The sequence below is a fragment of the Bufo gargarizans genome, unplaced genomic scaffold (genome assembly GCF_014858855.1).
Source record: "Bufo gargarizans isolate SCDJY-AF-19 unplaced genomic scaffold, ASM1485885v1 original_scaffold_1954_pilon, whole genome shotgun sequence".
Classification (NCBI taxonomy): Eukaryota; Metazoa; Chordata; class Amphibia; order Anura; family Bufonidae; genus Bufo; species Bufo gargarizans.
The window spans coordinates 131866-148690 of record NW_025334581.1 but is presented as its reverse complement, the minus strand read 5'-3'; the positions used below and the strand labels follow the sequence as shown (position 1 = coordinate 148690).

Below are 16825 nucleotides of genomic sequence, written 5' to 3'. Positions count from 1 at the left end.
GTTATTCTCTGCTAAAGTGACATGTCAGATTTCCAAAACCTGGCTTGGTCATTAAGGGGTTAATACTAAATAGGGGTGCTCAACTATGCAAAAACAAGTTATGGTCAGGAGACGTCATCTGTGCGGGACTGAGGAGAAAAGGAAAGAGACCGACTCCAGTCAGAGGAGACATCACCTGTGAGTGACGGGATTATTAATTATTGTGTCGGGGCCGAAGACTCGTGTCCCGGGCAGAGGGGCCGAAGACTCGCGTCCCGGGCAGAGGGGCCGAAGACTCGCGTCCCGGGCAGAGGGGCCGAAGACTCGCGTCCCGGGCAGAGGGGCCGAAGACTCGCGTCCCGGGCAGAGGGGCCGAAGACTCGCGTCCCGGGCAGAGGGGCCGAAGACTTATGTCAATGTTAGATTTTATTTTTTTCTTATCACCTTCTGTTCTTATTATGGGGATCTGATGACACAAGGAGCGTGAGAACAGAAAGCGACGGGGTGCGAGGACAGCGACGGGGTGCGAGGACAACGCGCGGTATCTGACCCGGATTACCTTCCTCGAGCAATGTTTTATTTTCTGCATATGGTCTAACAGCATCTTATGTGTAACTCGGCCCACGGCGCTGTAGTAGAATTTTTGCTGCAGCTCTGGATGTAACTAAAGCATACAATTCATCATTGTTCAGCCATATTCAGTTCCTCATCAGTCAAGAACTCTGATTGCTGCCAGAAACTGGAAACATTCATTGCTAAGATTTACAAATTAGAAATCCAATCAGTCCACGTCCTGCTCACACAGCTGAGGGTTTGTTACAATTTATGCATGTGACTGAAAGCCATCAGCCAATGACAGAGACAGATTTCTGCTGCTCAGAGGATTACCTGCACCAGCACACTGTAACAGCCCATCAGCTGTGTGTGCAGCTCTAGGCGAAAAAAAGGTTTCCATTCACTGATGGCAAGCAGAGGCCATGAAAACAGTGAGGAATTAAAAACACACAGTCTAGGAGACGTGCCGCAGCCTTTCAGGTTGTGGCCGGTGACACGTATGTGATACATGGGGCCTGAGCAGGGGCAGCGTTTTCACGTCAGTACGTTATATGTACACGGCGTCATTATTTGTACAAGCTGGTGACGACGACCGGACACCAGTGACTCACCAGTCAGGAATAGGGAGCGGTGAACATATAGGCCGTATATATTAACCCCTTAACGACACAAGCAGTTTTCGTTCTTTCCTACCCGCCTTCCAAGAACCATCACTTTATTTTTCTGTTGCGGGACTCTATTTCTGTGGCGTGTCACATCTCAGGGGGGTCAGTCAGCTGCTGCGGGTGGATTGTCAGATGTAAAGCACAGTCAGTGTCCACCGCGTATGGGGCGGACTCAGCTCCTGAGCATGCGCCATACTGTCCCTGTGCACATGTTCCTTAGGGGATAACCCTTTCACCGACTATATGCGACATACTATTACGTTACATGTCGGGTCTTCAAAGATGGCGCCCGCTCATAGCCATAGCAACCGGGTGCCTGCGGTAATGCAGATTACGGACATTTGACCTTTCAGATTTCATTTTCAAACTTGACCCTTCATCCGGGAACGCTAAATACCTGAAGCGCGCACTTGCGGTAATGCTCCGGCTCCCCCGCGCGGAGATCGGAGGAGCTGATGCTTGTGTGCGGCAGTATTTCCTATGGAGCCCTTGTCTGTAATAGGCTCCCTAGGAAAGTAATAAAATCATAACTGACTCCACTATTGATGCATTGGGGTCTATGACGAAAGCAATGTAATGATGGGAACTATAAAAAAAAAATATAAAGTTTTTATAAATAAAATAAAAATATGTATAAAAATTCTAGTCACTCCCTTTCCCAAAAATGAGAATGAAAAAGTAAAAAACAAAAACAAAAAAAAAAACACCACCACATCATGGGTATCGCCGCGTGCTATCAAAATATAAAAGTGTTAACCCCATACGGAAAAAGGCGAAACAAAAAAAAAAAAGGGTCAAAATTTGCCATTTTTTGGTCGCTTCTCCTCCTACAAAAAAATAAAAATAAAATAGAAAGTGATCAAAAAGTTGTACGCACTCCAGAATGGTATCAATGAGAAGTATGGATCGCCCCGCAAAAAATGAGCCCTCACACAAAAAAGTTATAGGGGGTCAGAAAATGACAGCAAAGAAAAAAAAGATTTTTTTCAAGTTTTTCTTTTTTTCAGTATCAAAACGCAAGGAAATCTATACGTATGTTGTATCGCCGGATTCGTACTGGCCTGGAGAACGAAGATTACAAGTCAGTTTTACCACATAATGAACGCTGTAGAAAAAAAAAAAATACATAAAACTTTTGCAAAATCACGTTTTTTCCCCCAATTCCACCACCTTTGGAATTGTTTATGTAATATTAAACTTGCCCAGCAATGTTAACTCCTCATACGGTAATGCGAACCAAAAAATAAAAAAAAGCTATGACTCTGGGAAGGTGGAGAGCGCAAAATGAAAACGCAAAGTCAAAAACACCTCCGGGATAGAAGGGGTTAAAGTAGAAAACCCACCGAGCACAGGAGTGACAGGCCCGCACACACACTGAAAGTCTATAACCCTCATCATCTTCACCACACCTAATATGGATGCAGCTGGGTAAATATTCCATCCCACAGTGGGGGCAGAAACTTTCCACCTCTTCACCGCGACTCCTCTGGCGCCATTCCCTGACGTCCGACATCTCGTTTTGTATCTCCAGCCACTACACAGGCCTATAGGTTGCTATAGTAACCGGCAACAAACAATCCCTGTGTAGTCAGATCCTACCGTGTCCGAGTCCAGTTCAGTGGAAAGGCGGGAAGTCTACGTTTTGAAGGAGTCACATGCTCGCTTAAACGAACGTATAATGAACTGCACTTTCAAGATCTCTGCTTGCTGTCGGTGAACTAGAACATGCATTGGACACATCCAGGGACGCCCATCGGACGTACACCTCGCTGCATTTCATCAAAGCTCTCTCATTTTAGAGGTGAATGATTCCATTTGCAAACAGCAAGCAGAGATATCGTCAGAGATGAGGACCTGAAATACAAAGTATATCACAGGGTTGCACAGAGAAGACGACACAAGAGCCATGGCGTGGGCACAGTGACTCTGGCGGGTACCAACGTCCAGGGCCAGGACATGGGTGACATCCTTGGCACTGCCATCTTCGCACGTGATGTTTACCATTTCCCGCTGCCGTGTGTAATACAATGTAGTGGAGGCCGTTCGCGACATCTTGAGGCTGACAACACACACAATACAATCTGCAGGATGTGGAGAGGCCGTAAATGCCCAAGATGGAAATACCCCTCAGAAACCTGGCAAATTGCATGACAGGAAGTGTTGTCGTAGGGACACAATGTCCTTGTATACACCCCGAGGACTGCACCTTTTGTAAATCTCTATCCCCAAACAGTGACAACCTCACCTACCAATGTTCTTTTCTCAAAGGGAAAGTTGTCAAATTTCTTATACTTCAAGAGAAAAAATTAGATGTGTCCCCCCAGATTAGGGGGGGTTGTTAGTATCAGGACTTACCAGCAGGCTATGATGCAGAGTGCAGTGAAGATGACGATTGGGATCGGGTAGGACGCGCACAGCAGACCGTGGCGGTAAAAGGCCTGTGATATCTTCTCGCGCAGCTTATCAGTGAAGGGCATCCTCAGATGCTGTCACCTGCGCCCCATCACGAAAAGCGCCTGCAACGCTACTCCACAGCCGTCGGTCTTCTGCCGGGAGACATGAGCGACCTGCGTGAGACAGGAGACACATTCAGGACCAGTCTGACACATAAGAGAAGGCTGCAGCACTATAACTCCCAGCATGCCGCGGAGGTCAGCGCTCACATTAACGGTCCTGCCCTTTAAAGTTATTTTCTACTTTATTTTAACCCAGTAAAGAACGAACAATTGTGTTATAACCTGGAAACTGTCAACAAGTAGGGCCGCTGCTGATGGCTTATTGAGCGGCAGGTCTATGTATTCTAATAAAGGTTCCCGCGAGGTTCGAGATCAAAAAGGAGAAATGCGGACCGCACAACGGACACGGTAGTGTGCACGAGGCCTAACAAACAGTCCTTAGCACCAAAAGTACCCAAAGCAGGAGAACACCAATATAGAATCAAATTACTACACAGAGATATGTAAAAATAATACTGCCAGTCAACAGGAAAAAGCCTACTTGCTGATGGTTTCCATGTATGTTTTTTTTTTTTCCAAGACACATAAGGAAGTTTTTGAAAACAGCAAAAATGACCACAGAACCCAAGTCCCCATAATAATAGTGATAAGATAGGTCATCTGTAGGCCGTGCCTCACTGATACAAAATCTGGTAATGCTGCGGAGCTGAAAGCAAAGGAGACGCAGGGGATGGGTAGTGCAGAATAACAACCTACAGGTTCCTGTCTGTCCAGGGGTCTGTCAGAGGCCTCCGTGTCCTCCACCGCCACCGATCTGATAGTTATCCCATATCCACCCCTAGCTCTGGAGTATAATACAGGATGTAAGGCTACTTTCACACTTGCGCTAGGTGCGGATCCGTCTGGTATCTGCACAGACGGATCCGCACCTATAAATGCAAACGATGGTATCTGTTCAGTGCCGATCCGTCTGCATAACAGCTTTTTCAGATCTGAGTTTTCACGATACTAATGATGGGTTAATTGTGATCCGCACAATTAACCCATCAGGTGCCTGCCACACAGACCTGTGACTTACCAGTAGGAGGAGCGCCGGCCGGCCACAGACAGCGCAGGTAAGTATAAGCTAAGTAACCATGGCAGCCAGGACTGCAGTAGCGTCCTGGCTGCAATGGTAACAGATCGGAGCCCCAGCGATTACACTGTGACTCAGATCGGAAATGCCGCTCCGCTGCCACTTAGCCTGTGGCCACTGCCACCAATGCTTTTAATACTGGGGAGGGAGGGCCGCACTGGCCACCAATGCTTTTAATACTGGGGAGGGGGGGGGTTGCACTGGCCACAATCAGGGGTCAGCACAATACTGGGGAGGGAGGGGGGAGCCCTGAGGGGTTAATTGTGCGGATCACAGCCCCCTGTAAGAGATCGGGTGCTGCCAGGCAGCAGGGGGCAGTCATGTACACAGTTCTTAGTATATTCTAACTTGAAGCATCCCCATCACCATGGGAACGCCTCTGTGTTAGAATATACTGTCGGATCTGAGTTTTCACGATCTAACTCAAATCCGATGGTATATTCTAACATAGAGGCGTTCCCATGGTGATGGGGACGCTTCAAGTTAAAATATACCATCGGATTACAGAAAACTCTGATCCGATAGTATATTAATAGGGACTCCTGACCTTACATTAAAAGTCAATGGGGAACGGATCCGTTTGCAATTGCACCATATTGTGTCAACATCAAACAGAACCGTCCCCATTGACTTGCATTGTAAGTCAGGACGGATCCGTTTGGCTCCACACAGCCAGGCGGACACCAAAACGCTGCAAGCAGCGTTTTGGTGTCCGCCTCCAGAGCGGAATGGAGGCGGAACGAAGCCAAACTGATGCATTCTGAATAGATCCTTATCCATTCAGAATGCATTGGGGATGAACGGATCTCACAAGCGGAACCCCAAACGCAAGTGTGAAAGTAGCCTAACTCAGGATCAGTACAGGATAAGTAATGTATGTACACAGTGACTGCACCAGCAGAATAGTGAGTGCAGCTCTGGAGTATAATACAGGATGTAACGCAGGATCAGTACAGGATAAGTAATGCATGTACACAGTGACTGCACCAGCAGAATAGTGAGTGCAGCTCTGGAGTATAATACAGGATGCAACTCAGGATCAGTACAGGATAAGTAATGTAATGTATGTACACAGTGACTGCACCAGCAGAATAGTGAGTGCAGCTCTGGAGTATAATACAGGATGTAACTCAGGATCAGTACAGGATAAGTAATGTATGTACACAGTGACTGCTCCAGCAGAATAGTGAGTGCAGCTCTGGAGTATAATACAGGATGTAACTCAGGATCAGTACAGGATAAGTAATGTATGCACACAGTGACTGCACCAGCAGAATAGTGAGTGCAGCTCTGGAGTATTATACAGGATGTAACTCAGGATCAGTACAGGATAAGTAATGTATGTACACAGTGACTGCACCAGCAGAATATTGAGTGCAGCTCCGGAGTATAATACAGGATGTAACTCAGGATAAGTATTGTAATGTATGTACACAGTGACTGCACCAGCAGAATAGTGAGTGCAGCTCTGGAGTATAATACAGCATGTAACTCAGGATCAGTACAGGATAAGTAATGTATGTACACAGTGACTGCACCAGCAGAATAGTGAGTGCAGCTCTGGAGTATAATACAGGATGTAACTCAGGATCAGTACAGGATAAGTAAGGTATGCACACAGTGACTGCACCAGCAGAATAGTGAGTGCAGCTCTGGAGTATAAAACAGCATATAACTCAGGATCAGTACAGGATAAGTAATGTATGTACACAGTGACTCCACCAGCAGAATAGTGAGTGCAGCTCTGGAGTATAATACAGGATATAACTCAGGATCAGTACAGTGGTGGACAGTTCTGGTTTGTATGAATTTTGCAAGAAGCAGAAGTAGAGATACTGTGCGGTGTTCACTGCGTCCATGAGAAAAACCACAACTCATTCATCCAGCCTTGGGTCAAACATTCACTTCATGATCCTCGCTGCTGTCTCTGTAATAACTTCCTGCAGGTTTTCTTCCCTCCCCGGCCCCCTGATAGAACATATTGTGAAAATGCTAGTGACTGCTTCCATTTGGAGGCACAGGAAGGTGAGAACAGCACTGCACTGGCTGTACTCACCTTCCCCGATTTTCTTCCGGCCCCGCTCTGTGTCCTGACATGTACAGTGTCAGGACGTAGAGCACGTAAATGCGCACTATGACCTGACTGCGCTGTGGCAGGAAGACGACCAGGGAGGGTAAGTGAATCTTCCAAGTGGCAGCGCTGTCCGGAGCTGGAGAGGTAATATTTATTTATTTTTATTTAGGCTACTTTCACACTCGCGTTTTAGACGGATCCGTCATGGATCTGCAAAAACGGATCCGTTACAATAATACAACCGCATGCATCCGTCATGAACGGATCTGTTTGTATCATCTGTAACATAGCCAAGACGGATCCGTCATGAACTCCACTGAAAGTCAATGGGAGACGGATCTGTTTTCTATTGTGCCAGATTGCGTCAGTAAAAACGGATCCGTCCCCATTGACTTACATTGTGTGGATCGGTCTGGCTCAGTTTCGTCAAGTGGACACCAAAACGCTGCAGGCAGCCTCCAGAGCTGGATGGAGACTGAACTGATGCATTCTGAGCGGACCCTTTTCCATTCAGAATGCATTAGGGCAAAACTGATCCGTTTTGGACCGCTGAGCCCTGAACGGATCTCACAAACTGAAAGCCAAAACGCCAGTGTGAAAGTAGCCCTATTTTAAATGGCTGATCTGAGGTCTGATTGGGGCTGATCTGAGGTCTGATCTGAGGTCTGATCTGAGGTCTGATCTGAGGTCTGATCTGAGGTCTGATCTGAGGCCAAGGGTCTGATAAGGGTCTGATCTGAGGCCAAGGGTCTGATAAAGGTCTGATAAGGGTCTGATCTGAGGCTGGGGGTCTGATCTGAGGCTGGGGGTCTGATAAGGGTCTGATCTGCGGCTGGGGGTCTGATAAGGGTCTGATCTGAGGCTGGGGGTATGATAACGGTCTGATCTGAGGCTGGGGGTATGATAACGGTCTGATCTGAGGCTGGGGGTATGATCTGAGGCTGGGGGTCTGATAAGGGTCTGATCTGAGGCTGGGGGTCTGATAAGGGTCTGATAAGGGTCTGATCTGAGGCTGGGGGTCTGATAAGGGTCTGATCTGAGGCTGGGGGTCTGATAAGGGTCTGATCTGAGGCTGGGGGTCTGATAAGGGTCTGATCTGAGGCTGGGGGTCTGATAAGGGTCTGATCTGAGGCTGGGGGGGGTTGTTTAGGGTCTGATCTGAGGCTGGGGGGGTCTGATCTGAGGCTAGGAAGGATCTGATGGGGGGTCTGATTTTCTATGGCCCCTGAACGAAGTTACAAATACCCAAATGGCTCTCGGCAGCAAAAACCTCCATGCAGGGCGAGGAGCAGTGACAGGGACGAGCTCTGCCATATACATGTTACATACAGCAGCCATACTGTGATACAATGTGGGGTCAGGGCGCCATGGCAGAAAGATAAATGTGATGACGGCCAGCGTGCGATACAGCGTCAGTCTACGGTATACGGCAGGCACTTACTGCTGCTTACCCTCCTGTGTGCAGAACATGAGACTGAAGCGTGCAACTTGAAGTAAGGTCGTCTGATCACCACACGCAGGGCGCACACGTCCTCCCGTGACACAAATACACCGGCAGTCAGCTGACTGGACAGTCATGTGGCCTAGTAAAGGGGGCGGACATAACCCTCATCCGGCAGCACTACACGGCACGGAGGAGCTCACACTGCGAGCGTCTGAAATACTCTAACACTACTGCAAAAGACTCCACAATGTGAGAAGGGCCCACATACAGCACTATCCCTGCACCCGAAAAGTGGCCCAAAAAGCCACAAATTGTGTGTATTTTGGGCAAAAATCTGCACCAGAAATCTGTGATACTGCGACACTATGAAACAAACAATACAGAAAACCACCTGACACTATGTAACCATATATAAAACCACCTGACACTATGTAACCATATAGAAAACCACCTGACACTATGTAACCATATAGAAAACCACCTGACACTATGTAACCATATAGAAAACCACCTGACACTATGTAACCATATAGAAAACCACCTGACACTATGTAACCATATAGAAAACCACCTGACACTATGTAACCATATATAAAACCACCTGACACTATGTAACCATATATAAAACCACCTGACACTATGTAACCATATATAAAACCACCTGACACTATGTAACCATATATAAAACCACCTGACACTATGTAACCATATATAAAACCACCTGACACTATGTAACCATATATAAACCACCTGACACTATGTAACCATATATAAACCACCTGACACTATGTAACCATATATAAACCACCTGACACTATGTAACCATATAGAAAACCACCTGACACTATGTAACCATATAGAAAACCACCTGACACTATGTAACCATATAGAAAACCACCTGACACTATGTAACAATATATAAACCACCTGACACTATGTAACCATATAGAAAACCACCTGATACTATGTAACAATATATAAACCACCTGACACTATGTAACCATATATAAAACCACCTTTCACTATGTAACCATATATAAAACCACCTGACACTATGTAACCATATAGAAAACCACCTGACACTATGTAACCATATAGAAAACCACCTGATACTATGTAACAATATATAAACCACCTGACACTATGTAACCATATATAAAACCACCTTTCACTATGTAACCATATATAAAACCACCTGACACTATGCAACCATATAGAAAACCACCTGACACTATGTAACCATATAGAAAACCACCTGACACTATCTAACAATATATAAACCACCTGACACTATGTAACCATATATAAACCACCTGACACTATGTAACCATATAGAAAACCACCTGACACTATGTAACAATATGTATCAGTAAGTGATAGTATGTAAACATTAGTAAAGTGCACTGACGGGGAGGGGACGATGGCAGTCAGCCATTACATTAGAAATTACTTTTTTGGGGGGGAACTTACATAATTTTCATTAATTAAAATGTCAGGAGGCCTGAGCCCCCAACCCCAGGACATACATGACATGAAGCTCCTAACATACATGGATGATGTCATCCTGAGTTGGGGGAGGGGCTGTTTACATGAGCTGGGGACGGCCTCGGCCATGCACGCTGCCCTCCATGGATGCAGGCAGGATTGTGTTATGCAGATTACAGGGCCTGAAGGGGCGCAGTAGAAGCAGGTATGAATATGCATGTTGTTCCAGGAAATATTCTGAGAAAAGTTTTATGGAAAATCTCCCAGACTCGGAGTTGCAGAGACGGGTGTCCAGGGCTCTGGTGACTATTCCGTCTCATCCAGCGGCAATACTGCAGCCTGCGTCTCACCCCCACCCCCGGCGGGAGCGCAGCACTACACAGGAGCCCTGTCTCCACTACATTCCCATGGGAAACATGAAGCTGGGGCAGGAGGGGTCGCCCAGCACAACAAACCCTCTGTGCTTCCATCCCTGAACACCAGGCCTTGTCCTGAGGCACCTCAGAGATAAGCGGCGTCCAGGCTGGGCACTGCTCCTCTCCTCCGAAGCTTTCTACCGAGTCCAGATGCTGCAAAACCCATCCGGCAGTTCTGTCTCAGGAGACATGTAATGATTACAAGAGGGGCCCGAGTAGATACTGGGTCCTGCCACAAGAGGGAGTAACAGTGCTTCCCCCACTGCCCTATAAAAAGGCTCTCAGAGGCTACTTTTGGGTGGTGTACCTCTTAGTGGGAGATCATTGACTGCTAGACATGGCTCTATGACGCACTGGAAAACGTTTTTACCAGGTGATAGATTCTGAGGGCGCTCATCACTGAGAGAAGAAGGGTGGTTGTTTCTGTGAATTGCCCACCATATACGTCTTTCTGACCTCGCTGTTAGATGTTGGGAGCAGTGGTTACGTGAGGGCACACATGGCGCGCAGACTCCGGACTGCCCCCGCTGTTGGTGTGAGTATCTGGGAGCCATCACGAACGACAGTCGGTCACCCCGCTAGTAGTGATACGAGGACACTAACAGCTCAGCGATACGTGCAGGGCATCCTGCCGCCACATGTGCTCCTCTCACGAGTGCAGGATCTACAGGCCCAGCTGTAACATCTCTGGGCAAACGTACCATAGAATACCATAACCTGTAGGTCTCCAGGCTAGAGGCCGTATCTCATCTGGTCTCCAGGCTAGAGGCCGTATCTCATCTGGTCTCCAGGCTAGAGGCCGTATCTCATCTGGTCTCCAGGCTAGAGGCCGTATCTCATCTGGTCTCCAGGCTAGAGGCCGTATCTCATCTGGTCTCCAGGCTAGAGGCCGTATCTCATCTGGTCTCCAGGCTAGAGGCCGTATCTCATCTGGTCTCCAGGCTAGAGGCCGTATCTCATCTGGTCTCCAGGCTAGAGGCCGTATCTCATCTGGTCTCCAGGCTAGAGGCCGTATCTCATCTGAGCTCCAGGCTAGAGGCCGTATCTCATCTGAGCTCCAGGCTAGAGGCCGTATCTCATCTGAGCTCCAGGCTAGAGGCCGTATCTCATCTGAGCTCCAGGCTAGAGGCCGTATCTCATCTGAGCTCCAGGCTAGAGGCCGTATCTCATCTGAGCTCCAGGCTAGAGGCCGTATCTCATCTGAGCTCCAGGCTAGAGGCCGTATCTCATCTGAGCTCCAGGCTAGAGGCCGTATCTCATCTGAGCTCCAGGCTAGAGGCCGTATCTCATCTGAGCTCCAGGCTAGAGGCCGTATCTCATCTGGTCTCCCTGATCCGTGCAACCCATTCCTTCTGAGACCAGGAGGTGGCGCCAGCAGTGGATCCATGACACTGATGCAGCACGAGGTTCTTCCTTGCCTCATGCCTCAGTAGTGCTGCATTCTCATGGCGTCTCCCCATGATGCAGGCGGCGCCCCCTAGCATCTGTCCTGACCCCGGGGGAGCGGCCGCATCCTCCCTCACCCTCCAAAATATTATATCTGGCACATAAGAAATAAGATTAGGCCAAAATCCCTTCCCCTTTATCCGATCAGCGTCAGAAACAAAAGCTTCCATTCAGGACGAAACCTGCGGGAAGTAAAAAAGCCAAAGACTCTGAGGACGGGCACACCGTGCCAACAGGCTGCCCATTAACCCTGAACAGCATATATACCCCACTCTCCTACCGCCCTGTCTATGTGTCTGTCTACACTGCAGTCCTGGAATTCTATTCATGAACTAGGCGGGTCAGGATGTGCGAATCCCAAAGACGTGCATGACTCAGGCTGTACAATCATTTGTCTCATCCCTAAGATGCTTTTATAAGGCTTTGGCCACTTTAAATACCAGCAGTGCGTCGCTTATCAGCGCAGCCGCTTATCTCGCATATAAGACATACTGTTGTCTCATCCTCCAGCTTCTTATAAACTTCGGGAAAATAATGGAACCTAACAATAATCAGCTGATAACAAGCAGGGGCGGGGCCTGGAGCGTAATAAGCATCCATGATAATTGGGGAAAGACGAGGAGAAGGGACTGAGCGGCGTCTGCTCTGCGCTGTCCTCGGCGGCCCCCAAGGCTGCGCTCCGATCCAAGGGCGATGGTTACCAAGGTCAGTGCCATCCCACATACATCTCCAGGACCCGAGGACGCAGATTAAAGGGGTCGTACACTGCCAGAAAAACAAGCCTGCTGACTGTTTCCAAAAACAACCAGCAGAACGGTCAATGCAGCCCTGGAACAGCTTACAGTTGGCCGGCGAATACTCATGTGACTATAAGCCCCACCCAATAGGGAGGAGTTAAACCCAGATGTATCATGGGAGACCCCCAGACCCCTCCTCACATGATGTATAACAGAGGAGACCCCCAGACCCCTCCTCACATGATGTATAATAGAGGAAACCCCCAGACCCCTCCTCACGTGATGTATAACAGAGGAGACCCCTCCTTACAGGATCTATAACAGAGGAGACCCCCAGACTCCTCCTCACATGATGTATAACAGAGGAGACCCCCAGACTCCTCCTCACATGATGTATAACAGAGGAGACCCCCAGACCTCTCCTCATGTGATGTATAACAGAGGAGACCCCCAGACCCCTCCTTACAGGATCTATAACAGAGGAGACCCCCAGACTCCTCCTCACAAGATGTATAACAGAGGAGACCCCCAGACCCCTCCTCATGTGATGTATAACAGAGGAGACCACCAGACCCCTCCTCACGTGATGTATAACAGAGGAGACCCCCAGACCCCTCCTCACGTGATGTATAACAGAGGAGACCCCCAGACCCCTCCTCACATGCTGTATAACAGAGGAGACCCCCAGACCCCTCCTCACGTGATGTATAACAGAGGAGACCCCCAGACCCCTCCTCACGTGATGTATAACAGAGGAGACCCCCAGACCCCTCCTCACGTGCTGTATAACAGAGGAGACCCCCAGACCCCTCCTCACGTGATGTATAACAGAGGAGACCCCCAGACCCCTCCTCACATGCTGTATAACAGAGGAGACCCCCAGACCCCTCCTCACATGCTGTATAACAGAGGAGACCCCCAGACCCCTCCTCACGTGATGTATAACAGAGGAGACCCCCAGACCCCTCCTCACATGCTGTATAACAGAGGAGACCCCCAGACCTCTCCTCACGTGATGTATAACAGAGGAGACCCCCAGACCTCTCCTCACGTGATGTATAACAGAGGAGACCCCCAGACCTCTCCTCACGTGATGTATAACAGAGGAGACCCCCAGACCTCTCCTCACGTGATGTATAACAGAGGAGACCCCCAGACCTCTCCTCACGTGATGTATAACAGAGGAGACCCCCAGACCCCTCCTCACGTGATGTATAACAGAGGAGACCCCCAGACCCCTCCTTACAGGATGTATAATAGAGGAGACCCCCAGACCCCTCCTTACAGGATGCATAATAGAGGAGACCCCCAGACACCTCCTCACGTGATGCATAACAGAGGAGACCCCCAGACCCCTCCTCACGTGATGTATAACAGAGGAGACCCCCAGACCCCTCCTCACATGATGTATAACAGAGGAGACCCCCAGACCCCTCCTTACAGGATGTATAATAGAGGAGACCCCCAGACACCTCCTTACAGGATGTATAACAGAGGAGACCCCCAGACACCTCCTCACGTGATGCATAACAGAGGAGACCCCCAGACCCCTCCTCACGTGATGCATAACAGAGGAGACCCCCAGACCCCTCCTCACGTGATGTATAATAGAGGAGACCCCCAGAACTCTCCTCACATGAGGTATAACAGAGGAGACCCCCAGACCCCTCCTCACATGATGTAAAATAGAGGAGACCCCCAGACCTCTCCTCACATGAGGTATAACAGAGGAGACCCCCAGACCCCTCCTCACAGGATGTATAACAGAGGAGACCCCCAGACTCCTCCTCACATGATGTATAACAGAAGAGACCCCCAGACCCCTCCTTACAGGATCTATAACAGAGGAGACCCCCAGACTCCTCCTCGCATGATGTATAACAGAGGAGACCCCCAGACCTCTCCTCACATGATGTATAACAGAGGAGACCCCCAGACACCTCCTCACGTGATGCATAACAGAGGAGACCCCCAGACCCCTCCTCACATGATGTATAATAGAGGAGACCCCCAGACCCCTCCTCACAGGATGTATAACAGAAGAGACCCCCAGACCCCTCCTCACGTGATGTATAACAGAGGAGACCCCCAGACCTCTCCTCACATGATGTATAATAGAGGAGACCCCCAGACCTCTCCTCACATGAGGTATAACAGAGGAGACCCCCAGACCCCTCCTCACATGCTGTATAACAGAGGAGACCCCCAGACCCCTCCTCACATGCTGTATAACAGAGGAGACCCCCAGACCCCTCCTCACATGATGCATAACAGAGGAGACCCCCAGACCCCTCCTCACGTGATGCATAACAGAGGAGACCCCCAGACCCCTCCTCACGTGATGTATAACAGAGGAGACCCCCAGACCTCTCCTCACCCCCTAGACCTCTCCTCACATGAGGTATAACAGAGGAGACCCCCAGACCCCTCCTCGTGTGATGTATAACAGAGGAGACCCCCAGACCTCTCCTCACATGATGTATAATAGAGGAGACCCCCAGACCTCTCCTCACGTGATGCATTACATACAACACTGGGGATGGGTCATAGTTGACAGCTCCAGGTTGTATGATGTCTCCATCCTGTACATTATAGGGTATTGCGTCATGCCGCGTGGGATATGACGTCACATAAACAGCGGTAATGGTGGCGGTGTTACCTGTGAGCGAGGTAAAAGGAACCTGCGGTGGGCCCTCCGGTGACCCGTGTACGGAGAGCGGGGCTCGAGCACTCGTATCCGGCACACACAGCTCCGCGCCCGCCCTGCAACCCCCGACCCTTCCACTCTCACCCGCCCAGTCCGGCTGTCACTGCCACAACTACGGAACCACAGCGACGCCTGATGGCCGGAGGGGGAATGGCAGCGCCTCATGACACCTGCTGCTCCCCTGGGGGGGAACTCGAAACAGCGGCATCTAGCGGCCAAAAGTGGAACTGACCCTCATATCACATTGCTGCTGAATGCACTCCTCCTATAGAGGGGACGACGTGCTCCTTATATACAGTACAGAGGGATATACTATACAGAGGACGACGTGCCCCTTATATACAGTACAGAGGACGACGTGCTCCTTATATACAGTACAGAGGGATATACTATACAGAGGACGACGTGCCCCTTATATACAGTACAGAGGGATATACTATACAGAGGACGACGTGCCCCTTATATACAGTACAGAGGGATATACTATACAGAGGACGACGTGCCCCTTATATACAGTACAGAGAGATATACTATACAGGGGACGACGTGCTCCTTATATACAGTACAGAGGGATATACTATACAGAGGACGACATGCCCCTTATATACAGTACAGAGGGATATACTATACAGAGGACGACGTGCTCCTTATATACAGTACAGAGGACGACGTGCTCCTTATATACAGTACAGAGGGATATACTATACAGAGGACGACGTGCCCCTTATATACTGTACAGAGGACGACGTGCCCCTTATCTACAGTACAGAGGACGACGTGCCCCTTATATACAGTAAAGAGGGATATACTATACAGAGGACGACGTGCCCCTTATATACAGTACAGAGGGATATACTATACAGAGGACGACGTGCTCCTTATATACAGTACAGAGGGATATACTATACAGAGGACAACGTGCTCCTTATATACAGTACAGAGGGATATACTATACAGACGACGTGCCCCTTATATACAGTACAGAGGACGACGTGCTCCTTATATACAGTACAGAGGACGACGTGCTCCTTATATACAGTACAGAGGACGACGTGCTCCTTATATACAGTACAGAGGGATATACTATACAGGGGACGACGTGCTCCTTATATACAGTACAGAGGGATATACTATACAGAGGACGACGTGCTCCTTTATATACAGTACAGAGGAATACACTATACAGGGGACGACGTGCTCCTTATATACAGTACAGAGGGATATACTATACAGGGGACGACGTGCCCCTTATATACAGTACAGAGGGATATACTATACAGAGGACGACGTGCCCCTTATATACAGTACAGAGGGATATACTATACAGGAGGACGACATGCCCCTTAAATACAGTACAGAGGGATATACTATACAGAGGACGACGTGCTCCTTATATACAGTACAGAGGACGACGTGCTCCTTATATACAGTACAGAGGACGACGTGCTCCTTATATACAGTACAGAGGGATATACTATACAGAGGACGACGTGCTCCTTATATACAGTACAGAGGGATATACTATACAGAGGACGACGTGCTTCTTATATACAGTACAGAGGGATATACTATACAGAGGACGACGTGCCCCTTATATACAGTACAGAGGGATATACTATACAGAGGACGACGTGCCCCTTATATACAGTACAGAGGACGACGTGCTCCTTATATACAGTACAGAGGGATATACTATACAGAGGATGACGTGCTCCTTATATACAGT

The 16825-nt window shown here is 48.9% G+C and overlaps 1 protein-coding gene across 2 annotated transcripts in view; it reads right to left on the bottom strand.

Moving 5' to 3' along the window:
- The window catches only part of LOC122923808 (SREBF chaperone), a 40360-nt gene extending 25188 nt beyond the window's left edge, over nucleotides 1-15172 (bottom strand). For both annotated transcript variants that reach the window (XM_044274653.1, XM_044274654.1), the window contains exons 1-2: nucleotides 15052-15172; nucleotides 3555-3766 (exon numbers count right to left, since the gene is read on the bottom strand). In XM_044274653.1, the coding sequence (XP_044130588.1) occupies nucleotides 3555-3676 (122 nt within the window). In that variant the 5' untranslated portion in view covers nucleotides 3677-3766; nucleotides 15052-15172. The remainder of the gene's footprint in view (nucleotides 1-3554; nucleotides 3767-15051) is intronic.
- Nucleotides 15173-16825: the final 1653 nt, after the last annotated feature.